The 26,068-nt window shown below is 38.6% G+C and overlaps 2 protein-coding genes across 2 annotated transcripts in view; one reads left to right on the top strand and one right to left on the bottom strand.

Annotated features, from left to right (window-relative positions):
• AstA-R1 (allatostatin A receptor 1) overlaps nucleotides 1-26,068 on the bottom strand; it is a 148,126-nt gene that overhangs the window by 74,074 nt on the left and 47,984 nt on the right. The window contains exon 3 of the mRNA XM_064698877.1: nucleotides 1,696-1,732. The gene's annotated coding sequence lies outside the window, so the exon portion shown is untranslated. The remainder of the gene's footprint in view (nucleotides 1-1,695; nucleotides 1,733-26,068) is intronic.
• saturn lies at nucleotides 4,703-5,567 on the top strand. The gene is made up of 3 exons (XM_064699744.1): nucleotides 4,703-5,043; nucleotides 5,103-5,238; nucleotides 5,301-5,567. The coding sequence occupies exons 1-3, from the start codon at nucleotides 4,831-4,833 to the stop codon at nucleotides 5,309-5,311; spliced, it is 360 nt and encodes a 119-aa protein (XP_064555814.1). The 5' UTR covers nucleotides 4,703-4,830; the 3' UTR covers nucleotides 5,312-5,567.

The raw sequence follows: 26,068 nt of genomic DNA, 5'->3' as shown, positions 1-26,068 counted from the left end.
GCAGTGGAATCCGTCTAATCTTTGCACGCTGCATGGGACTGGAGCTTGCAGTATGTAGGTCAACAGAGAATCCGTTTATTAAGTAAAAACTCATAAGCCATCTACTTAAGCACGAACGAAATGCTAAACTCAATACATAGTCGGAGTGTCAAAAGCCAACCGAACTACCTACAAACCAATCTATAGAGAGCCTAGGAAGTAGGTAGGAAACCAGAGCTGTAAGCCCGGAAATGATGCGGTTCGCTTATTTCCTGCCTTCTGGTGTAATTGGAGTCGCATGAAAGTAATAAAAGTAGAAGCTAGTTTGGAAAATTTGTCGATCGTTGTTAGCATGATATCGTTTTAGGATCTCTAAACTCTCGTCCGATAACTTTCGCCAGTCGTGAGAGACAATATGTAGTCGAGGCAACTCGCATTAAGGTAACAAATCGACTCTCTTGCTGCTGTCATCATGTATATCAAGGCTTTATAACAATTGTACTTTTGATTGTCTATTTATAATTAATTTTTATCCAAATACTAAATAGGTCTTTCGACATGGCAGAGTTCCTGGAAGACACCGTCGACTTCGAAATCAGGAAATAAAATATATAAACATTAACTGCTGGCACAAGGAGCATCGGCTGGAAAACAGGGACCAGCTTGGGCTTTGGTATCGCCGATCAGGGAATCGATTGTGCGTGCTCCTTTTGATGCTCAGCTTTCAACACATGGCTCATACCAAGATCTTAAATTGGGACACGGGATCCGTCTCAAAAACTTAAGCTATATTTCAATCGCCCACTGTATGAGATTTGGTGTCAACAATCTTTAGCTGAATATTAAGACTCGGCGCATGCCATCTGCGGCACAAGCCCCATATTACTCGGAATCCCAAGAATTCATTTCAGCGCTGAAAAGCTGCCCCAGAGACCTAAGCCTTAGTTTGATCGGCAATGGTTAACAGATTACGTATCGTAGAAAACAAATCTACCTCTGAAGCGAACTCGATCGTCAAGCGTTCACTTGAAATCAAACCGGCGACGAGAACACACGGGTTTTAATCTCATTCCGCGTGAAATCAAGACACGTGTGCCTACTTTGCCGCTCTGATTTCAACAAAATTGTTTATGAACTGTGTGCAGACGGCGTGCATATCGGATTATATGTATATTTTATATCGTATTATATCATACCGTATATACCGTATTATATCATATCGCATTAAATTATCAGCACGATAAGTTGGCCATATTTAAATTATCTACCTTCATTAAAGTCGCAGGCGTTGCGTCTCATCCAGCTGTTAAAGATAAAAGAAGTTTGGAGTTGCAAAAGGCAACAGATTCTGGCCCTAATCTGAGTTCGTATATATTAGACAGACTTAAGCTTTCGATGAGTAAAAGTGCCACGCAATTGAAGAAACTACTGACCGATCTACCAATATCGAGTATTTGAATTCACCTTGTTAGAAAGTAAAGAATGTCTGGACCTCCGACCTCCTATCTAGTATATTTAATAAGGTATATGGGTAGGATCGAAACTAGTCTGCAATTGTTGGAAGTCTAATAACAGGGGATCCTTAATATTTTACTGTAGTTCAAACTAGTTGTCATGATTCAGGACATGGGTTCAAGCCTGTGTACAGAGAGGCCAAATCATCTAAGGAGGCGTGTACACAATTCATACAAAATACTAATTTTTTGTTGATCTTACCTTAATCCCACAAGTTGTTAAGTATCAAAGTAGACAGCTGCAAGAAAAAATGCAAAAATATAGAGTTAATTAAGTTTTAAATCAATTTAAATATATATCTAGCTATAGTTTTCCCAAACATTTTCGCGCTTTGTGGGGTAGACTTTTACGAATCGAATTTAGTTATAAAACTCTCGGGATTTCATGATTCGGAATTTGGCATTTAATTGCATTTTGTCGAGCATTGCCCATGGCTTAATTGTTTTTACAGCTGTTATTGATGATGTCCTATGCTGAATTACGGCAAACTCAATGATTAATGAGACGGGGGCAACAGAACAGTAAATTTACGAGCAAGTACACCATGTTGCATGTATAAGCTTGCATATGTTAGATATGCATACATGTGTATATATATATATATATATATATGTGTGTACGTGACCAGCATCATTTAAGCCAGAAATTGAATGGCCAAATTAAAAATGTTAGCGGTTTTATGAATTGAGCAAAAGAGCATGACAAATATCACGCATACGCCGCGCTGCCCATAGCCTTTAATTACCGTCGTTACGATTGAAATGAGCAAATGCGTCTATAATTGAGCATAAATTTTTTGTGACTTTTTGGGACTGTAACTTTTTACAAATCCGCATTATTTGTACACCCTCGACTGGTATTAGCAAAAGTACTAAATGTATCAAAAATACCTTACACCGATTGTCAATAAATATTTTGAATACCACGGATTCTCATTATATTTGCAATAAAAGTCTATATTGCATATCGATCAATTACGCCCGTATTAATAAATATACTTAACAGCTGCCCACTTACCGCTTAATAATGAACATAGATAATTGTCTGAGCCAAAATGATTTTCATTGCATAATCTATGTTTTAATAGGCCCCAGCAAATTGAGTTTTTTGAATTCCCCAAATTTGCAAAGTGGGCCGTAAATGCAAATTCCATATTTTAGTTTGATTCGGAGTACACGAATGTACAGAATTGTATTGTTTACTCGCTATATTTGAAAGTGGGTGTAGAAATCCACATTAGCTTTTAAGTATTCTAAGTGGAATTTGAATTATGCAGTGTATACGCTGTGTCCTATGGTTTTCAGTTTCAATTAATTTACCATGCCGTGCGTTCAGGTCAGTGCATTTCTTGGTATTTTATTTATTTGTACATCAGCAATTCCAGCGTATTCGTTTGCCTGGCGCAACATTAATTTAATGATAATCATCAGCAATACGTATTACCAGCAAATAGTTACTATGGAGCCGTAGACAGTCGAGAAAACCTCTTGCCTGTACAGCCTTAGAGCATCGACTGATGAGCGCCGCCCCCTGTTCTTACAACTCCTATCCAATTAAATAACATTTTGCCTTTCCTGGAGGCGTGGCAAATTGGAAAAATCGCCAAGCCTTTGGTTGGAATACCTTTGCATACTTTCAAGCTAGCCGTAAAAGGCAAAATTACCGACCTTGTGGTTTTCGGTTAAAGGGACTGGTAAGGGCAAAGCTCACTTCTTCGTATGTGTCTGTGTGTTCATATGACAAGGTTTGTGCAGATTATTGAGAAGTTGTAAGTGCAACCGCAATATGCCATTTGTCAGATGCAAATGAAATCGCATTTATGGCCCGAATATGCCTTGGTAGGCGTGGCAGCTGGTTCAATTTTGGCAAACGGCACCTACAAAATTCATGTGGCACTCCAAAAGTATTTATGCGCCGCACACAATGGCGGAAACTTGTTTGTGGCCACAATGGAAGTGGGCCTAATAGAAAAATGTGGCAGGAAGTGGCTCATAGTGGCTGCCACTTGGAGTCATGTTATGATGCCTCTTTCGTTGTCTTGTTATGAGAATGAAATGGCGAATCTGTGGCAGCTGTGAAATATGAGCGCACGTACGGACGGTACAGTACAATAAAAAAGCTGAGTCCAGCAGCAGGATAAGAGATGTTTCAAATATGGTCACAATATGCGGAACACACACGCGCTCGCACACACACACACACACACACACACACCTAGATATCATCGGGCATATGCATATTCACAGTTAGCTTGACAACAACATAGTTTGGCTCGTTGCATGTCACACAGCATGACTTTATTAGAATTGCAGCTTTGTTTGCTAAAATGAAAGTTTTTTGCCATTTTTCTCATGGCTGTCGCGCTACTTTCATCAGCCCCTCAGTACAGCCCCTTTGCCCCCTCCCATTACCCTGTGGCAAGCGGCAAAAACAAATTTTTCACGCAGCGTTCAATTTATTTAGTAAAATATTCGCGTTTGCCTTGCCTTGCAAAAGCTATCAGAGCAGTCCAAAGTCGCCAAAATGGAATTGCAACTGAGCAGTCTACGACAAAGACGCACATAGAGTGTGGGAGTGAGAGGGCGAATGCAGCAGCAGTAGACGGAATTGAAAGCTTGGTTTGAAAAATAGCCGGAAAATACTTGTGCAATAAATGACGCACTGTGAGCAAAGAACCCAGAAAATGTTTTTGTGTACTTTCACTGGGAAGACAAAGTAAGTAGATGGCTGTATTGAGATTGCCAATGATTATCTCTGCCTTTTAACAGTTTAATACAGAACATGCAAAAACTCGATTAATTATAAAAAAGATGAATCAAAAAAGTTACTTAAAGTATACATATTAACTTATCGAAATGATTCTTAAACCTGATAAGTAATGTATAGAAGGAAGCATGCAAATCTTAATTTTGGGTATAAAACCAGACAACGCATCATAAGTAGAACTTTGTGTCGGCTTAAAGCTAAGAAAGAATTGCCATGTAATCAAATTAATAAGTTATTCACATAAACAAACATTATGTAAATAAAATTTCAAATTAAATAAATAAACAAATAGATAAGTAAATCTATGTCGAAACCAGCGATGAGAATACAAATAAACAAACCACAGCTTTGTAAATATTTCGTACGATTTCAGTTCTCAGTAGGCCTTGAAATTAAATTTAATATCTGTGTGCTTACCTATCAAATAATCCTGCATTTTTTTTTTATTACAAATGTGTTGTTTAATATTTCCAGAAATAGGATAACATATCCTTTTTTAAATTTCTGCTTATTCCTCAGAATAAATTTTCATAACTTTTAAAAATTTGTAACTGTTTGAAATTTGCCACAATGTGGACTTACAAGGAGGTTATAAGCACCGAGACAGCCATTAAGATGTCGCCCACTTGTCGGGGCTGGCCGACTTCGTGCTGGTTTCTTGTAAAGGCGATTGGTGGTTGTCGGGCTGTGGGACTGGATGATCATCAGTTTTTGTGGCTTTTACTCACTATTTTAACGTTCTCAATCATGTTTGCCCTACAAATGATAAAGCGTTACCAGAATGTAAGTAGTTACCCAGCTACAGCTAAGGTCCATTGATGTAAGCAGTTGGAAATTTACAGAAGCTTCGCGTCGATATACTACTTGAACAGGAACTAAATCAGAAACGCTTCGAAGAGAGCATGGACAATTTACTTGCAGCCAGAACTTTACAGAAGAATCTCGAGCAATATGATAGCCTATTCAATGATATGTTAAGTAAGCCGAGTTCGTCGAAGTTCAATGTTAAAAAATCGTATTCATTCGGGAGCACTCCAAAGAAATCCTATAAGGAGGCATCTACCTACTCGACCTCTCTACAGAGCACTTCCTGTACCAGTCATTGCACACAAACGGTAACTACAAGCCCGATAAGGCGGACCCGGATACCATCACCTTCCCCAACCAGGCAGTATACTCGGGCTCCAACTGAAAGATCTAAGTCTTCCCATTTAACTCAGTTTTTTTCACGCATCAAAACTCCTCCAGTCCGGCGCAATTGATTTTAAAATATGGCTAGAAGGGTTAGTTGTTTAGATTTTGATTTGTTTTTTTTTTTTCTTAAACTGACAGTTTAAATTTTGTAAAAGGTTTTAGATTATATTTTAAAAGAATTTAATGTATTATCAGAGATCAAATTAAATGCATTTAAAATGAGAAGATTTTGTTCTTCTGTTTAATTACAGCTATGTTTAAATATATGTATATGTCTTGTATACAAAAATGCCCTCTTAAACGAACAGGTTTTCAAGTTAAGAGAGATGATTTTTGTTTAAAAAGAGATTGCGAATAGAAATATCAAAGAATTGAAAAATAAGTTTAGTATTCACAATTGTTGGGATAGATTTTCTTAAAGGTTGCAACTAAAATAGAATGAACGGACAAAGGAGGTCCTCACGAGGAAGGCATAAAATGTAGTATATTCTTATACACTTTCGGTGAAGTGAATTAATTTGCTGCAGCTAGATTGTGAGTCAATGTAGGCAGATTAGCCTCCGGTTGGAAGTGAAAGCCACTTCATGTATTAGAGTGCTCTTGCCACACACACTCACACACACGCACATACACCCACATACACACGAGCGCAATCTACCTGTCCACGCAACAAAATTTCATTGCATACTTGCACGAGCGCGCAGCGATCCAGCAATGGTCCCATGGGGCAGGCCAACACTTTCATTATCTTTTATGTGCACACATTCTCATCAGACATAAGAGTAGTGTGTGGGTGTATTGAGTGTGAGTCGAGTGTATTCGAATGGCGCAGCAGCAAATTTATTTGAATAACCAAATAATAGGAACAACTCTAACATATCCATTGATGAGGCAAGCACTGAACCAGCAGCAGTCAGCAAAATGGCCAAAATTGTAACATAATGCGAGAGGGCGGACACATGTGTCTCTGTCGAGTGGCATCCACACAGAAAGCTGCCACTTCACATGCACTCAACCTCCTCATATATTCAAGGGCACTGTTGAGCAGCCCAGACTGGCGTCCGGGTGAGAATAAATGAGCTGCTCCTCGTAGATATAGATGTGGATGCTGGTGACACTGCTGATGATAGTGCGAAAATCCGTTTGATGTTGCCACAGCCGTAAATGAGTAATCCCAATCGGAACGCCAACGCCAACGCCAAAGCAAACCCAAACCCAAACTCAAACTCAAACCCAATCACCAAACCAATCGATGAACGCCAAAGCCAATGGCTTCTTCAATTGAATATAATTTCACTGTCGGATTAACAGCTGCCTCCCAATACGCAAGACGACAAATCTACAAGCAAAGGGCTCTGATTTTAGCGCAAATCAAATGTAAATCGCCCCGAGTGAAGCTAATCTCTTCGGTTCTCCATGAGTGTCCCAATGCCATAAAATACCAGAAAAACAATAAAAAATTCGTCAACTAAAATTAAAGGCGACAAAATACAAGCAGAAATATCAACAATGGCGAACCAATACCATTCCAAACATACAGCAGATATGCCGTGTGGTAAAATACGTAATATTTTTAAGAAAAACTCATATTTACAGCCAATAAGCCTCTATGGAAGTTATATGATTTAGGAGGAACATATGGAAGCTCTTAGTTGCTGAATTTAAAGTTTTACGTGGTACATATTCTAATCCGATGTTGAGAAGATTTGGCAGATTCTTAAAAGAAAATAAGGGTCACTAAATTCTGAGATAGTTTAATATATCTTGAGAATTAAAAATTTATACTGAGATTAATAAAATATAATAAAATGCTCTATTCAAGATTATCCGACTTGATATAAAGATAATCCATGTTTCATCAATGTAGCGTCAAAACTACAAGATTACTATACTATAAAATAGCCTGATCAACGGCATATCTCACAAAATCTTCAAATCTGCATGTAAAGAGACAGAAATAGGAATTAGAATCCGAAAAAAGTTTTGATTTGAAGACAGTTGCTATACCGAACCATTAGTCGTGGCATTGGCTTGAACCCTGAATTGAATCCCAAAAAACGTATTTTAGATTTTCAGCTATGATTAATAAACTCAGCAAGGCCTCAACACTCGCACACATGGACTCAAACTGATCCTGGATGGGAGCGACGATAAGGATGCGAAGATGTTCTTTACAAGTAATTACAAAAGCTGCAACTGGCAGCCAGGACAATTCTGCAGACGCCGATGCTTATCCCTGATAAGTCCTGCACACTGCGGTTTCGCTCTAAGCTATGCCAAATTGGTAACAACAATAAATAAGCAAATAAATAGCCAGGGCTGCTGGGAGAAACAGTTTGCTGATACCATTCAACGCCACATTTAATGGCCAGCTTTGCAGGGGATTGTCTTGTGAAAAGCGCCTGACGTGTGCCACGTGGCGTATGCGCAATCTTTAACAAGAGAAAACCCCAAATTCTTGAAAATGCTAAATATAAAAAAAAGCATTCACTCTACATTAACTGAGCTTCCAATAAGAATAATTAAATAATGTGCTTCATAATACAGCTACATATTTAGTTATCGAATCTGGAATCATTTCATCATTGAAAACTAATCTGTGCTCTGCAATATTCCTTGAATTGTTATCTGACTACGAAGGGCTTTAAATAATAAATAGCATCCAAATTATTTAAAAGTAGTGAATAGTGTGCAACATCTTATTCATCTTTTAGCTTGTTGTCACCGAATTTGATAAAAGTTTACTTCTGATATGCTTTACAGAATTTGTGTCCAAGGCTGAAAGTTCAATTTTCTTTTGATCCACCTATTTTCAAGAGCCTGCACAGTAATTTATGCTGAAAGCTAACATTTGAAGACAATCACATGGTGAAGACAGGATACAACCAAATAGTATGCATTCAAAAGCATAGTTACACTCTGCAACATAAGAACATTTTTTGTTACCGATTTTGATAAAAGCATTATTGCGGATAGGTTTATTAGATTTTTTTAAAATACATTTTTAAAGTTTTCAATATTTCTGCAATGCTTAACTTCCAAAAGCTTTGCACGTAGCCAAAATATAAATTAAAACAATTATTAATTGAGTTATATAAAAAAAACACAACCGTTTATTTTGAGTGCTGCTTATTATAAGAAGCAATGGGAATTACTGAATTGAGAGCATATTTTGGCATTAAATAATTGGCAAACAAAATTTATATATTATAGATTCGTCGAAAACTCTTCGATCAATCAATCTCTATATATAAAACTGTTTGTCCTGACTGACTGACTGACTGATTGGTGATCAACACACAGCCCAAACCGTAAGAGCTAGGAAGCTGAAATTTACACTTTAGTTACCTTATGTGATGTAGGCGCACGTTAAGACGGGGTTTCGGGAAATTCCACCCGCAAGTGTGGAAAAATCGCGAAAACCGTTTGTATGTAACTTTTTTGTTTACCATCCGATCGGCATCAAACTTGTTTTCAAAGATCTTTGTTTAAATTCATTTGAGGGGTGCCTCACACTTTTAGGAAAATCCATTCCTCCTTGGTGAAAATGGAGGTCAAAGATTTGGTGGGTGACGTTTCGCACTCAAATTCATTTCCAGAGATCTATAAGAAAAATCATTTGAGACGTGTTTCACACTTTTCGCAGAATTCAAACTTCTTCGAGGGGAATGCGATTTAAAGATTTTTTGGGCGAAGTTTTAGTTGTGTCCGATTTGCTTCAAACTTATTTTCAAAGCTCTACATAAGAACTTAATAAATACGTATTTCAGCAACTTGGGAAATTCCACCCGCAACAGTGGTAAATTGGCGGGACACGGTTGTATGAAAGTTGCTTGTTAACCGTCCTATCAGTTTCAAAATCATTTTCAGAGACACTTTTTGGTGTTCGAAGTGAATGGACGTGCTCGCGGAATAAAATTGAAAATCAAAATTCGAGTGCACGCCCAAACGGCCAAACGTGGCTTTTGCAATCCCGCACAAAGATTGCAAGGCATAAAATATTGGAAAACACGAAAACGGCAAAAATAAAAACAAAACTTCTTGCTGAAAAAGCAGTTTGTTTTAAGTGAAATAGAACCAAATCGAAAAATAGGGTGGTCAAAAAAAATTGAGGAATTCGTCCGCACCGCCGTGCTGACACGCACTCAGTCAGTGGCAATGCAAATAGAGCCACCAAACCAGTAAGTGCTGAGAACAGCAACATACTCACAATGAGTAAAAAGGGGTCGTCTAGAACTAAAGAGGTAGGCCAACTAAATGCTGACGCCGCTACGCCGCCGACCACCTCAATGCTTAACAGCCGCTTAGCAACAGCTGCCAACAAATTCTCCGCGCTGATGTCTTTAAGAAGTACTTCAGTTTCTCCTTCTTACCCTTTAATGGAATCCGAAGACCCCGGCAGCAGCCCACATGCTGGTGCTAGTGCAAATAGAGACCCCGTTGACGCCCTAGTGCGTATAATAGATATCGTCAAACCCAATTCGCACGCCGCAGCCGCGGCTCGAATGATCCAATCACAGGCGAGAAATAAAAATGATAAGCGCAAAGTCTTAGACAGCAGGTCACCACCTGCCGCGCGGCGAAAACAGAACAAGACTGACACCAGTCCAGTTGGCACTCATGCTTCCAACAGATATGCACTCTTGGCCCCACCCGATAAAGTGGAAGACATGGATACTGACGAATCTGAGGCCGAGCAGATAAACCCAGTCCAAGAAGAGAACTAGCCTGCCTCAGCGACTCCTCAGGTTGGGGGCGGCACCCAGCCAAACGCTGACGCCCATGCCAGCACCAGCTCCTCCGTGCCCGAAAAAAGGGCCAACAACAATGCTCCCACTGGAGGAAAGAAGCCATCAACGACGTGTGGCTCCTACTATCCGAAGTAGCGGATAACTTGACCATCAAATCCAACCTAGGTAGGACTATGCGACTCCTAGCCAATGATGTGCCCAAATACAGGACCATCATACAGATACTGGTTGAACACAAAATTGAGTTCTACTCATACCAGCTGCAGGAGGAGAAGCCCTACCGCATAGTAATCAAAGGCCTCCACCACTCAACACTCAACCGAGAACTCATCGACGACCTGCGGACCCAGGGCCACACCGTTGTCCACGTGCACAATCCGAGCAGCAAAGCTACCAAGGAGCCCATGAACTTCCACTTCATCAACTTGCAGCCGGCGGCCAACAACAAGGAGGCTCTTACCATCAGGAAGCTGTGCAAGCAGGTGGTCAAGGTTGAGACTGCTCGAAGAAGCCAGGATGTGGTGCAATGCCATAGATGCCAGGAGTACGGGCATACGGCCACATACTGTAGAAAACAACACAAATGCGGGAGCCCCAAAGCCCGCCAAAATGAAAAATCTCCCACCGACTCAAGTTAACCGAAGCCGCAGCAACAAAGTTCATGGGCCTAAACCTGTTGACTTCCCCTACACAGCACCCACTGAACAAGTAAAAGGGCTTTCATACGCCGCTGCCGCCAGAAGAGGACTAGCTGCATTCAGCACAGAGAACAACGACCCGGGCTCTAGCCAGCGAGAAGGACCAGCGCAAGCTAGGCTACATAGACTGCTGAAAGAACAGCAACAGGAGAGGCTGACTGCGCAACAACAGCAACAGCAGACATCTGGAAACGGGGAAGGACTCTCCTCGGCCATCAATGACATGAGCCGAGCTATCGAGAGGGTGGCAGAAATGCAACAGCAGGTTTTGGGTATGCAACAGCAAATCCTTACCCTTTTACCGTCGTTGTTATCAAAATGAACACACCACTGAAGGTGCTAATCTGGAATGCCAAGGGCATTTCGGGAAAAGTACTAGAGCTGGAGGCCCTAGTACAAAAACACGCCATCGGAATAATTCTGCTGTCAGAAAATACAACTAAAAAACAAGCTGACACTTTCGCCAGCCACCTAAAGGAACGGGTTTCAACATTCAACTCGGCCTCTCCAGAAGAGCTCGATGAGACTACCCGAGCGTCGGAGACTCCGATTCAGATGTCACCACTTATCGGTCCCATCCGCGTGGAAGAGGTAATCAACGCCGTCATAGTTCTTCCTAGAACTAAAGCTCCGGGCCACACCGCCCTGAAGGCCCTGCCAATGCGCGCGCTCCTTTTTATAACGTTGGTTTTCAACGCAACACTTCCCTGCCCAGTGGAAGTTAGCGAGAATCCATATGATCCATAAGTCGGGCAAGCCGGAATATGACCCTAAGTCATATCGGCCGATCAGTCTCCTGCCTTCCTTGTCGAAGGTCTGGGAAAGACTGAATGTCGCCCGACTTGCAAGACTTATAGATCACATGGCCATCCTTCCTGATCACCAATTTGGGTTCAGGGGAGGGCGACCACGACACAGGAGACGCCCCAGAGTCCACCGACTACCCAAGTGACGATGTAGCCTTATTCAAAAAAGCTGATTTCGACGTTGGTCCACGATAAAGCCTGAGGACTCAAACAGGCTTGGCGAAACATTAACTAAGCCAACTGTGTTGTAATAAAAATGTATGCTATTTTTGATCCAATACAATAAAAAGGAAAAAAAAAAACAAAATAAATCATTTTCAAAGCTTTTTGAGTACATTTATTTTTTAACATACGTGCCACGGGCAAGGCCGGGTTGTACCCGCCAGTAAAATATAAATATACAAGTAAAATATAAATATACAAAAAATTCATAGCCATTTATCAATTTAAATTGAGTTTCTCACTTAAAAGACAAGCAAGAAAAAAAAACCCAAATTAAAAAAAATGTTTATAAATATTTTTGACCTTATTGCCATAGGAGTTTTTTTTTAGTGAGATATTTTGTTAGAATTTTTGTTAATGCAAGAAAGCTGGAGTACAAGGGTTTGAAGCTTAAATGTTAAACTAAGCAATTGGGTATCTTGAATTAATTCTATAAAATGCTAATCCTGTCATGTAAACAGCTCTAATAAATAACGCAGAAGAAGAGAGTTTTTTATCCTTCAGCTGTTATAAGAAGGCCAACGGATGGTGCTCATTGGGAGATGTTCATGTGTATTCAAAAAAAAAGGTCACAGTTGGTTGACAGAATGTTTTCATGTAATAAGGATTGACAGCTTGAGAGATAGATAGCATGAGATTGTCCATTGTAAACTTAATTAAAGTGCTTGCTGGTTTAAACTGATGCCTGAAAATGCTTTCCAGTGCGTGTAAGTTATGTAAGTTCTTTGACTCGAGTACAAGTACCAATCAACAGCTTCACATGAATGCGAGAGAGGGAGAGTTGAAATAATTGCTTGTGCTTGCCACGTGTTTGGCGGAAGGTGTCATCAATCAAATGCGAGTGAGAAACTAATCAATTGATGTTTCTAAAAGCTAAACAAAAGCCAACAGGCTCAACACTGGGCGGTAAGTGGTAAGCAGAATGTGACCAATGTGGCAAGTAGCCAATTTCAAAGGCCTGGAGCAGTGGAGCTATTCAATCACTTGCGAGACGCTGTTCCCACTGCCACTTGCAACTGCCTGTCAAGAGCACAAACACCACTGAGTTGAAATTGAGTCCACATCCATTACAATAACTAAATGATTCAAGCAGACCGTAAACAATATAGGACACGCCAAATGTTTCAGCTGACCCGTGGCCCCAGCTAATGGGCCCAAACTCGTTCCAGCAATCATAATATTTGTGCCAAAGGCAATTCAATGATAAAACAAACAATAACATTGCTGGTCACCATAATAGGGCAACGCCTGCGACTGGAATTTGAACTGGAACTAGATTTAGAAATATAACTGAATCTAATTCCTCTTCCAACCACATTACGCCCATGGGCCAGGCTAAAGAAAACTGCTGGAAAGATGGGGCAACAACTTTCCAACTCTCTAGCGGAATAGCGATTAAATTAAATATGCTGACGCTTACAAATATGTCGCCGCACACCCACACACAGAAAAAAAAAACTATAGATACAGATACAAATTGTGACTGGCCATCAGCTTGTTCATTGTATCTTTTGGTTGGGGCTGCTTTGAGTTGACTGCACATAAATCTTGTCCCGAAACCGAAACCGAAAAGGAAACCAAAACGAACATTTGGGTTTTCGAGAGGTGAGGGGCTAGGGCAGTGAGTGGTATAAATGCATTGAGCTACATGGAAATTCAAAGAAATCCATTAAATGAAATGCATAAATAACAAAATCAAAGCTCAATGCAGTACTCAGCATAGTAGGTGAATTCAAAGCGTAGCAAATGAAAAAGATACATACGAGTCTGCAAATACATGTGTATTTGTGATATAAAAATCCTATAAAATATTTGGCCTTCATCGTGACATTTAAACTAATCGTAAGCTCTTCACGAATATTGCAAAAATAATAAAATATGTATTTAAATTAAGATACTACTGTAATTAAAGTTTTACAAATGTAATTCAATAGATAAGAGCTAGGATGGCGAAATTTGTTCTTTTGGATGAGAAATTCCACCTCCAAATGTGGAAAAATCGGTTTTGTGAAACTTTTAAGTTGACCTTCCGTTTACCTAAAACTCATTTCAAAAGCTCTTTGTGAAAATTTATTTGATTTGTGTTTTACATTTCTCGCAAAATCCACACCCCTTGGATTGAAAATGCGGTGCAAAGGTTGTAAGAACTAAAGTTTATTATAAGATAAAAAGCTTCTCGCGATGAGACTTAAATGGGCGAAAACGTTGATTCCAAATTTTTTTTAATTAGATGAAATTCAAATTTACTTTGAAATCAGTATGTGAAATATAGCCTTAGACGGAAATGGGTGAAAAATAATGTCTAAAACTTAAAGCAAAAAAATTGAACCAAGCAAGGCCGGGAAATACCAACTAGTATACCTATGAAACTGCATCACTGACTGATTGGTGGTCAAAACATGAATGTTTTTGCATAAATGCTGTTTTACACCAAACGGAGAAGCAGTTTATTTTTCGCTGCGCTGCATTTTTACAAACGAAAGTATCTTTCAAAACGCCCTACTATTCGATTCACATGAATTGAAACAAGACTTGCACGTTCTCTTTTTTTTATTATAGGTGCTATGATTACACGTTCTTTTAACAATCTAATAAACCTTACCACTGCGCATACTCTCACTCTCTTCGGTGAACAGCGACCTTCGTCTAATTTTTGTTTGCTTTATTAAGGGGGAAAAAGTGTCTGATTTATATTGGTCTGAGAGAAATTGTCCGCCCAAGAGAATGCTCCTTCTAATAGAAAGAACGTTTTCACTGTAATGCATTCTCATTAAATTTCAATCTGATTGAAAATGCTGTATTTTTGTTAGTGATTGCAACTTTTAGTTCCGACGGACTTTAAACTCATTCTCAAACATTTATCTAAATGGATTTAAAACGTGACTCACCGTCTGCGGGAAATTGGATTTTGGAGTAGAAGGGAAAAATATAAATTTTCCCCTATCAATAAAACTGTAGAAACAATGTTCAAAATTTGAAGAAAAAACTGTGCCCAGAGAGTCCGGGCTATGCCCGCTATTATATATATATGACAAACGGATCTTGCAGCTAACTAAAAGGAACAACGAGCTTCGCTATAAATTAAAACGAATTAAAATTGTAGAAGTTGCAAAAATCTCAAGTGATGTTGAATCAACGGTCGGGGGGATGGCAGTTAGTATGGGTGGCACTTGGCCGCCACTTGGAGGACTTCTTTGTGTAGCCAGGCAATGGCTAACTAAGATTAACGAGCAGCGGCTTCAACGGCGACGAAGTCGACAAACTTGGGTTAATGCCAATAAATGCTTGTTCCCCTCTCTCATTTTAATCCAATGATTTATAAACTTTTTTCCACATATATATTTATTTATACTTAAAGAATGTAAGAGTACTTTCGCCGAGGGTACCCAACGCGAAGACACCCTGTAGTTGACTCAGCAGTAATATACGCACCCAATAGAAATTCTATTCATGAAAGACTTCGAATAGGATAGAAACTTTGCTTAAACCTAAGTGCAAAGTTTGTTCAACATAACTTGCAAAGCAAAAAGGATTCTTCATACAGGAATTTAGTTTTCGACCAGTCATGGATTTTTAGAAAAGAACGTATTTTGGCATATTTAAAATTGTCTTTGCACAGCTGCAAAATGTTATTAAATTGGGACCATTAAATTATATTGCTTCTATGCCTGAATATATGTGGTCTCCAGTATTTCGTAGTGACTAAAATAACTCTGAGACGACGTTGTATTAATATCTTACAGTTTATTTATATTATTTGGATAATTGTAGATGTAGTAAATAATGCTAGATGTAGTTTATGTGTAAATTGAATGTGAAACTTTGATGAGTAACCTATGCGTGCGTAGCCTACGAGATTTTGGCATCGACTGACTTTTTGATCTTTTTCTCTGCTAGCAGAGGCTCGGACTAAAAACTATTTAAAACCATTATTGAAGAAACCCTGAAGTTGAGTATTAGGTACAAGAATCCATCACATTTATATCCCAAATATTTTGTTTACAGAGTTTTCACAACTAGAGCACTCAAAATGATTTCTTCTAATAGCTGAAATATGACAGCATTAATTTGTATGTTTTTTTTTAGTTATTCCCGTAAATGGTAGTTGGCGAATGTGCGCCATTCAACAACACGCAACCAGATCATCAACATTGTCATCGTCATCGCGTTGAGGTGGATTCAGGTGTCATTTGGCTGCCACACCTTATGCTGAGTACTTACAACAATGCAATGCAAATGCATAATCGCTTAGTGTGCAGGTCATTCGGCTTTTATCATCTTTTTAATCTTTTGTTGCAACATTTTTTGTTTACCTTTGTTTTTTTTTTCTGATTTTAAACTCTGTAGCCATTTAAAAGGGTAGAAATGGTTATATGTTTTGCTTTGCTAAGCTTCAATAGCTAAATACCACCAATATTTGTAATAAAGTACTTAAACTTGTTTTTTTTTGGCATTTGTGTTTGTTCCAGGGCTGATTTCAATTATGCCTGATGGCGGCTACTTATTTATACCTTGCTGTAAGCTTTCAGGTCATGAATTTTTTTTCCGCGCATCAATCGGCTGACAGCTTTAGCGGTAAGGTTGTCATTTCCGCTGTTAGCCCCACTTCTATAGCCTTTTTATATATTCTTGTCTTGAAGCAAACATATACTTAAACATATACTCGGAAATGCAGCTATTTTGACTCTGCCACGACGACAAAGACGATGGCTGCTGCGGCAGCTGCAGAAATCATTTAACAGTAATGGCGGCCATCAGCAGTGCATTTGCGAGTGTTTGTGCGGGTGTGAGTGTGCGGGTGCATTTCGTATTCGGCATCTGTAGTCGTATTCTTATCCGAATCTGTGTTTGCGCAGCGCATTCGTTTCATTTTTATACCCTTACCCATTCAGAATTTGTAAAGAGGGTAAAGTGGTTCTGTGCAAATGCATGTAACAGGATGAAGGAAGCATCTCCGATCCTATAAGCGGCACATATTCATGAGTATTATTTCAACAGAGCCGATCTAGCCATGTCCATTAACTATGTATGTACGTCGCGTCGATCACAGTTCATATAAAAGCTACGAACATTTTGAACGTAGCTCTTCCCATTGCCTGCGCAAATCAAGTTTGTTTAAAATATGTTACATGCAATCGATAAAAAAAAGAAGTGTATATTGGGCTGTAAATGACATCTTGGATACGTTCGCGTGCTATCCAAGTTCTCCATAGCCAGATTAACGTACTTATAATACACATAAATATAAAGTGTGCAAATGTTTGTAAAGCTGAGTAGATTGGATATATTAGCAACGGGATTCTTTGAGTTTTCTGAGCTGTCTCTCTCTCCCAGCCCTCCATTTGTTTTCTGGCGAAGCGACCCAAAAGTAGTTGGGACAGAAAAAGTATATATCTGATGTGTTTAAGTTATTTCAATACTTACGGGACCTTCGTAGACAGATTATCTACACAAACAGATTTTATAAACTTTACTGTGTTCGATCGATGAATGTTTTCTTTTACGTATTCATATCATTGTTTTAGTGTTCAAGGGATATCATACAGTCGAGCACTTTCAACTAGAGCACTTTCCTTTGACTTTTATTATTTTCAAGCGCTTAAGCCGAGATTGTTTAAAAAATATTTTAAAAAAAAGGAAAAAGCTCTAGTCGGGAGTTCCTGACTAGGCGGTAACCTGACCCCTCTTCTACCAACATCAAATGCAGCTCACGCCAGGAGAAAAAAAAATAGTTCCCTTAATAAGACAAGAACCCGTAACAGACCGCACTACTTACCACCGCCTCTACTCAGCAGCCATACCAACAATTAAGTCTTAGTGAGAAAAAAACGAATTAAAATAGCAACACATTCACGCAGCTCAGATCGCAATTGCAATGCTGTTGATAGAATTCAATAAAGACGCGCGTGAATGAGTGTGTTTGCATGTATACAGAAATTCTTGATTCAGTAGATGCTGCAAGCACGTGGGCAGCCAAAACTTTAATAACTTTTGCGTCTCTAAACCGATCTTGGTGAAATTTTCAACAGTATATCTTATTATGCTATAGAATATTGGTATATCAAAAAGACAATTGTATTAAATGTGTGACCTAAATAGGTGGGAAGTTCAAACTGGTTAAGTTATTTGATATGTAGCTATGGTGTGTAGGCAATAGCTATAAAATAAAAGATATTTGATATATATATATACTATTCAAGAGGCTACATGTCAAGTTTGGTTACTCTTGCTGATCAAGAAAATATATATATTTTATGGGGTCGGAGATGCTTCCTTCTGCCTGTTACATACATTTGCACAAATACATCATTCCCTTTTTACCCATTTTTAATGGGTTCAGGGTATAAAAAGGAACTGTATATTTTACTGAGTGTTCGCTACAAAATCAGGCATGGAACATTTGTATGCATACACTCGTATCTCATATCGTATTCGTTTTGGTATTCGCTGCTATTGGTTTAACTTGTTCTATCGGCAGCGGCAATGGAGTGAATCGAGATTCGACGGCATGTAAAAGAAAAGTTTTGAAATTGGGCTATGAGATTTATACAAGCTTCATGCATAGCGCAACAAGAACCAAATGATACCATGAATGGCAAAAGTACCTAATGCTTTCTATCTTTTCTGCATTACAGAACACAGGCTTAATGCAAAGCAACAGGAAAAGAAACAGAGAAAAGAATGGCAAAGTCTGAGCTAAAGGCAAAAGTAACTAAGTTAGCAATCAAGTGTAATAAAAACACTTTAATCGGTCTCTAAGTAGCTGTAAGGTAAGAGTCAAGCCCGTCCTAAGCAGTGTTCTTAATATAATAGGACCATGCTCTTATTCACAGTTAGGAAACTAATTAATAGCTACCTGAGCATATAGTTGAAGATGATAAATTAAATAGCTGTATTGTCGGTTGAACGAATCACGGTTCAAGCCAAATCTCAGCCGTTCGGTTCGTTAAGCTAAAATCCTACAAGCCCCCTGAACAAAAGCTTGATTCCAACCTATGATTGTCATAATATGCATAAATATATAAAAAAAAACTCAATTTATAATCGACTATGTACTAAAAACATTGCAAGCCGTAGACATTTTCATAGAAATATGGGCTGAATTTGGTCTTTATATAATCTAACCAAAATACTTTTGTTATGGCCAAATCTATCTGAACTGTGCAGCTGGATCTCCACCAACATTTTTTTAATTTGGAACCAAATCATTAGTGAAAAAATAAACATAGTTAAGCGAGGTTATGGTTTAGTTCATAGTAAAAAATAAAGTACATACATAAATTGCCCAAATGCATTTATTATTATTGACAATCAAATATGTATTATCAAGTTAAATGTGAATTATATTGCATGAGTTATCAATTTATTTTTTCAATTGCTCGTAATAAGCAAATAAGGAAATCTTGCTCACGTCTGGCAGATAGGACCTCATTTCGCCCGGCGGATACAATAATATTGATATATACAATGGTATAATATATATTTATTAAAATCTTACCAACACAAAAACGAACGCTTACAAACATTTGCACTACTTTATTATGACTTTATTTCCCCCATTTTAAATGACTTCAGTGAAAACAATAGAAAGGTTCTGCACGCGTACTTTGTACAATTTATTACCAACCAGAATTTTTCTCCCATTTCACTAAGCACAAAAAAGTTTTCAGCTCATTTCGAATTATTTATACCCTGAACCCATTGATAATGGTTAAAAAGGGTAAAATGGTTTTATGAAGGCAAAAGAAAGCAGCTCAGACCCCATAGAGCCCAATCTTGCCATGTCCGAGTGCCTGACCGACCGTCTGTTTATCTGTCTGTCTGTATGATCGCGTTGATCTCGGAAACAACGAATGCTAGGGACTTGATGAAATTTATAATACATATGCTCTCTATCATTATATTGATAAATATCGATATTGAAATATTGTGTGCTTAAGCATATCTTACAAGGCCTAGGCACACCAAACTCGGAACGTAGGCTCTCGTTGAGTATTCTTAAGGATATTTTCCACTTTTGATACCTCCCTCATTCCCGAAATTTGAAATGCATAGCCTTGAGCATTGGTATATACACACATTTCGGTGCCACGTTCAAGCCCTACAAATTTCATAAAATTAGGATTGTTTACTATGCAGTTATTGATGAATGCATTTCACAAAGCTTGGGGCTTAGGATGAAAGATTAAATATAATAGAGCTTTCCTTTTATTCCTTATTTGTAAGACACATCGGTGTATGTAAGAGCATCCATAAATCGATGCTTCGAAGAACTTATGCGAATATGTAGTTTTGGCCAACAAGTTGGCATTTCTCTCTCTTGCTCTCCTCTTGCCTCTCTCCCCAATACTAAGTTTGTTAGTGGCAGGTTAACAGCAAAATTGCACAAAAAACTGCAAAAAAATCTAAATAATTTTCAATTTGTGCATGCATGAACATGAAGTTCTGAAATTTTGCATTGGTTGTGCATGCGAATTGCTTGTGAAACCCAAAACTAGCCTGATTGTGAAGGCGCTTAATTTGATACGTTTTAAGGGGTGGGCCATCAAAATTATTTGGCCATTTAACCGCCTGCAAATCGAGCTGTTAATTGAGCATATAAATCACAGTGCCACACGGCGTATACACAATGTGAATGGGCTTCAAAATGGCGGATGAAGTATATACTGCACATTATGTGTGTGCTTGTGTGTGCGTGTATGGGTGTGGGTATGTGGGTGTGTGTGAGGGAAAAGTTATTTAAAGCTAATCCATAACAAATTGGCGGGAAAGGCGAAAGCGAAATGCGCAAAAATATTAATAATGTGCCGCATTTGGCTTTTGTTTTTAGCTGATGCCAGCTAATGAGTGAAAGTGCGAGGGTCCTCTGCGAGTCCTGCTGTGCGCTGCCTGTTGCCTTGCCTGGCGAAGGGTTTCGCTTCATGCCTTTTCTCTTGCTTTGCTCCCATTTTCATCGCAGCGTGCGGGCCATAATTTATTTCCACATAATTTGACTTGCACACGCGCCAGAACCCTGCACAGGAGCAAGCACACCAAGGACGTACTGCGTGCGGCAAATGGCACAAGGCAAAAAGCAAAAGGCACACGGCATCCGGAAGCCAAAGACACCTGACTAGTTACCTGGCTGCCGTGTAAAGCCTTCGCGACAGCTAGGACCCGGGCACTTGCCACTTTTGCTACACAGACAGATGTCACTTAAATTCACTCGGCGGACTATTGCTATGCCAAAACGGGTGAGTGCAGGGTTAAAGCTGCCACCCTAAGACAGTCGAAGGGTGTGTGTGCAATATTTTAAAAGCTTTTTTCGCATTCAATGAATGTCAATTGGCGATTGTCGTTAAAAATACGAAGTCTTTTTCATTATTTATTGAACGCATGAAGTTCACCATAAACTCAATTTAAAACCAAGGCAGAAAACAGACAATGCCATATGCACATATATATATATATATATATATATATATTCATATATGTTCATTGCTCGACGGCAGAGCAACCGCGGGCAAATCAAAAGAAAAACTGTCGCTTCGTGAAATCGTAGGAACAAAACTAAGTGAACGCGGGGAGAGAGGAGAAATGTTGGTGTGATTGTATGTGGGATGGGGAGGGGGGCGTTAGGGAATAAAAACAGCATTTACAAATCGTATGCCAACACACTAAATGCCCACAGCCCTGTCCCTGCACAGGGTGTTAGCTCGTATTGTGTGGACACACATGAGTGATATTTGCGGTTCTTACAATCAACAAGGTGCCTCAGCGTGAGTGTGTTCTGTGTGGGTGTGTGTCCCGTGTCAGGTTCTCTGGTTTGTGTTGAATGTAGGTCTCGCATATTTAATGACAGTTTTGTTTTGTGTTATCCGAGTAGTAACTTTGGCATCGATGCGTCGTCTTTGCCCTCACCTTCCCACTCTTCCGCATCTAAGTTTTTCATTTTCCACATGTTTGGCATGGGTAACACACAAGTGTGTGTACATGCTTATTTGTGTGTGTGTGTGTGTGTGTGTGTGTGTGTGTGTGTGTGTGTGTGTTTTCGTATCTCGTTTCACGGCGCACGAAGCATGAAAAGCTCATGCTATACTTCAGACCATGGCTAGCAAAAATAAAACCCAAGTTGAACCAAAAAATTATTTAGTTGTCAACAGTTTCAAGGCACATTTTTTAACACTCATGTGTGGGCACGCGCATGTGTGAGTATGTATCGGCTAGGTGTGTGGTAAATTAAAGTGTCTTGCAAATATTTGTTTCGAAAAATTGCGCATTTTATCATTGACGCACAACATACAATGCCGAAGAGTGGACGCCAAACACCTTTCCAGCTTGCCAGCTGGCATCCCATATACATGTAGCTCAATCAAAGCCTCCGGCGCCCAGTAATCTGTCTGCCCTGTTCTGGCTTGCCCAACGATTCCTCACCCTCTCCCTGCATGCTGCCATTCAGCCCACAACCCAAATTCGCCCATGCGAAACCTTCTCGCTCCAACACGCCTCGCACTTTGCTGATTTTTATTGGATTAAAAATAAATTGAACTCAAAGTTTCGAGTTTTTGTTTTTCATTTTTTTTTTTCGTTATTGGGGATTGGACAATTGAGTCTCTCGGAAACTACATGATTTTTCTGATATTTTCAGTGATTAAAGCCAGATATAGTAAACAAGAGCTTAAGGTTTAGGTAAGTTACTAGTGAGACAACTTCGATCCAATTAAGAATTAGTTTTTTTCTCAATAATCATCTGTTTGTCTTGGCTGATTGATTGACTGATTGGTGATAAACGCACTACCGAAACCATTAAAAAATCAATCGCAAATTTGTTCTTGAAACTTGTTGCCCTATTCTCTGATTAGCTTCTAGCTGAATTGCGCGAAAATTCACCAAAATTCACTTTAGGTCGTTATTTATACATATAACGAAGATTTTAAAATGCCCTTATAAGCGAAAAATTACTGCACAACTGTTGATTGCAAATATGATTTTCTACCAATAGACTTTAAAAAACATCTCCAAACATCTATGTTAAATATTTCCAATTGCTGAAATCAACAGCGATGGTCTCAATATAGAAGGGAAATAGGATTTTTTTAATGGGGGCTTTTTAACTTAACTGAAAGACAAATTGTGCTTCACTTTTTATTTGTATGTATGTATGTACATATGTATGTATGTATGTATGTATATGTGTGTGTTCTCTTATGCCAACCGAAAAATAAGTTTAATTTATAGCTTGAACTTAATTACTCTACCCGTTGCGCTGCAAATTAAACAAAACCTAAAACGCCCTACTCTGCGATTCTCAAGAAATCAAGTGAGTCCGGCAGGTGTTCATGCTTTGTTTAAAAGTGAGCTGTGTTGGCAATTCCCTGTCTTCTCTCATTTTATTTCTCTTACAAATAGTTAAGGTAATACATGGCATGGCCTTCTCTTATGTTCTACTATGTAAATATTTTATAAATTGAAAATCGGAGCATTTATTACGCCTGAGATACTTTCAAAGCTGATGACAGTAAATCAAAGTATGCATATTAAAATTCAGATCCAATTTAACTTAAAGTATTCCAGCATGTATATTTAGTTATCTTGTGGTTTTATTTTGGAATAAACGCACAACAATGAATTCCATAAGGAAACTAGAGATTTCAGGAGTGATTTTTGATGCAAGAATGTATTCCAAGGTTTCTAATCCTGACCAAGCGCGTTATTGCTGCAAGGTTATCAGGTACAAATGCTGTATGCCGGATCTGGCCAAATAGTATTTATATACACATTCATGCAGTGACCATTCGAACATTGGGTCAATATTTGAGTTAAATTAATTATTTTTTGTTATACAAACTAATTGCGTATGTAATCAGCATTTAATCATTTAGAATTAGGAAAATATAGGTATGTTGTTGGTTGCGGCTTAGAAAACACGAACACCGAAGAGGAAGCTATTTTGTCTGGTTCCGACGCCACAAAGTTTCAGTCTTAAGTTTCCACTTTATTTTATTTGAAACCTTGTTTTTATAGATTTCATTTGCAGTGAATGCTTAAGACAGGTCGTTAAAGCTTGTTAAAATTGCATAAGCCACTGGCTGCCGGGCAAACAATGCTCAAACAGTTGACCAGGTCAAAGGCTGCTGCTGCGGCTACTGTCGGTCAGTGGGCAACTCGGCGGATACGCAATGATACGGCAGCTTAAGAGCCAGCAATTTTGATACCATAAAAAAACACACAGCAATTCCCACTGCGAGTGTATGGGTGTGTGAGTGTGTGTTAAAAGCTTTATGTGGATTATGTTTTTATGGCGCCTGCCACAGCAATAGAGTCGCTTGGTCTTCGTAAACAGCGAATTCTAAATACATATGTATCCGCATATAAGTAGTTACCCGGCATTTGCTGACCGCGTCGGTTCAGCTTAGCCCGAGACTTAAATCAGTTTTTTTTGTGCTTAATTCTCCGCCGACCTTACAATGAAACCATTTTGTTGCTTCTTTACCAAGCCTTATTTATGAACGCGTCCAGCCAACTGGTTAGCCAACAAAATTCCCGTTAGCCCAAATTGGCCAGCAGCTGATAGTTTAACTGCAATATGATAATAATGTCAGACATGCTTTTAATATTTCAACCCCAGGCATGCCCGAAATGCAGCTCTTTGTAAGATTGCTCTTGCAGGGAGTGTTCAACTAAGAGATACCCTAAGCTAGCATCCTATAAATATACACGATAGCACTTTTGCTTCGGCTTCACGTTGTCCACACCGCGTATGAGAAATGCTTTTGCTTGGAGTTCATAGTCCGAACCTTTATAAATTTTGTGTATATATCAAATCGCAAGGCCCTTACTAAAAAATAGAGTTATTTTTTCAAAACTTCATTTCCAAGTCTCTAGCTCTTAGTTATCGACAGTTCGACAGCTCGCCGACATGATTAAGAAAAATAATTATAAATAAATACTTAATTATACATTTCCACCAAAATGTTATGCACATTTTACCCATTTTCAATAGGTTGGGAGCAAAAAATAATTGTTAAGAAAGTGTTGGCAAAAGAAAACATCTTCGATCCCATAAATAAAATACATATGCACATTCTGCATCAAATTCGACTGAGAATAAATATATTTACCGTTTTGGTTAACTTCCTTTTATCTATAACGATAATAAAAATGGATTTCCATGACCACCAAAGTTGATACAGGCTGCTTGCCTGATGCTGGTAAAAGGCTAAAGGTAAATATGTTGACTGATTCAAATGACTATCGAACTGGATAATATTAAAAAAAAAGAGATTGTAGGTTGTACACCCAAATTACTGGAACAGAAGAGCACAGTATTCACCAAACATATATCGTAATGAAATTTGACAAGCTTTAACATAGCATGGACAGCTTGTTTAAATTTGATATTAATATTTTCGGTCAATTTCTTCAGAAATCACAGTTGATGTGGTTTAATTTGTGCAATGGGTTTATGTGGCTCGACGAAAATAAATTGCACCACTGCCAACTTTCACTGATTTGCTCGCACATTTTCTGGCAAAACGTAGCTTTTAATATTTCAGACAAAGTTAAGCCATCTGTGAGGGAATCGCATCAGTCTACCTCGGATTTTGTTAGTCAGCGATATGATTGAGTCCGTCATTTTAAAAATAAACTGAAAATAATATTGAAACAAAAACATATGTTTTTGATGTATCAATTTGATGCGTATGATATTTGGTACTGCATTCAAAATAAAATACATTCTAAATAAATTTTTCACTATTTAATCCTCATTTCGCCCATTTGAGTAGAGTTTACATAACAATTTTCCACATCTTTAAGTTCTTGATGAGTTGACGGGGGAATGTGAAGTATTTTAAAAAAGCTGATTACACTTCGCATTTGCGTAAATAATTTAAATAAAACATAGCATCCAGCATTGGCACAAGCTATAGAAAATCTAGATATATGAATATGAATAGATAAATTCATATAAAATATTCTATGGCAAGTGGTATTCCTCATTGTGCATCTTCCAAATCTGATTCCCTCAAGCTCATTTATTGCCATTTGACTTTATCTCTCATTGAAATTCTTTGTTTCGTTTACGCCGTTAGCTTAAAAGTGTTTCTCTTTCTTTATTCAAATCCATGCTTGCCGCAACTTTTTCAGTTTTTGATAC

The sequence above is a fragment of the Drosophila montana genome, unplaced genomic scaffold (assembly GCF_035044405.1).
Source record: "Drosophila montana isolate Dmon_TW-CO22-7 unplaced genomic scaffold, ASM3504440v1 contig_1624_1, whole genome shotgun sequence".
Taxonomy (NCBI): Eukaryota; Metazoa; Arthropoda; class Insecta; order Diptera; family Drosophilidae; genus Drosophila; species Drosophila montana.
This window is presented reverse-complemented; position numbering and strand designations above follow the sequence as displayed.

What these genes read in the sequence shown, in the direction of transcription:
- saturn (XM_064699744.1), top strand. Translation starts at nt 4,831, where the DNA reads ATGTGGACTTACAAGGAGGTTATAAGCACCGAGACAGCCATTAAGATG. An exon ending in TGATAAAGCGTTACCAGAAT is followed by an intron (nt 5,044 to 5,102) that starts GTAAGTAGTTAC and finishes GGAAATTTACAG; the next exon opens with AAGCTTCGCGTCGATATACT.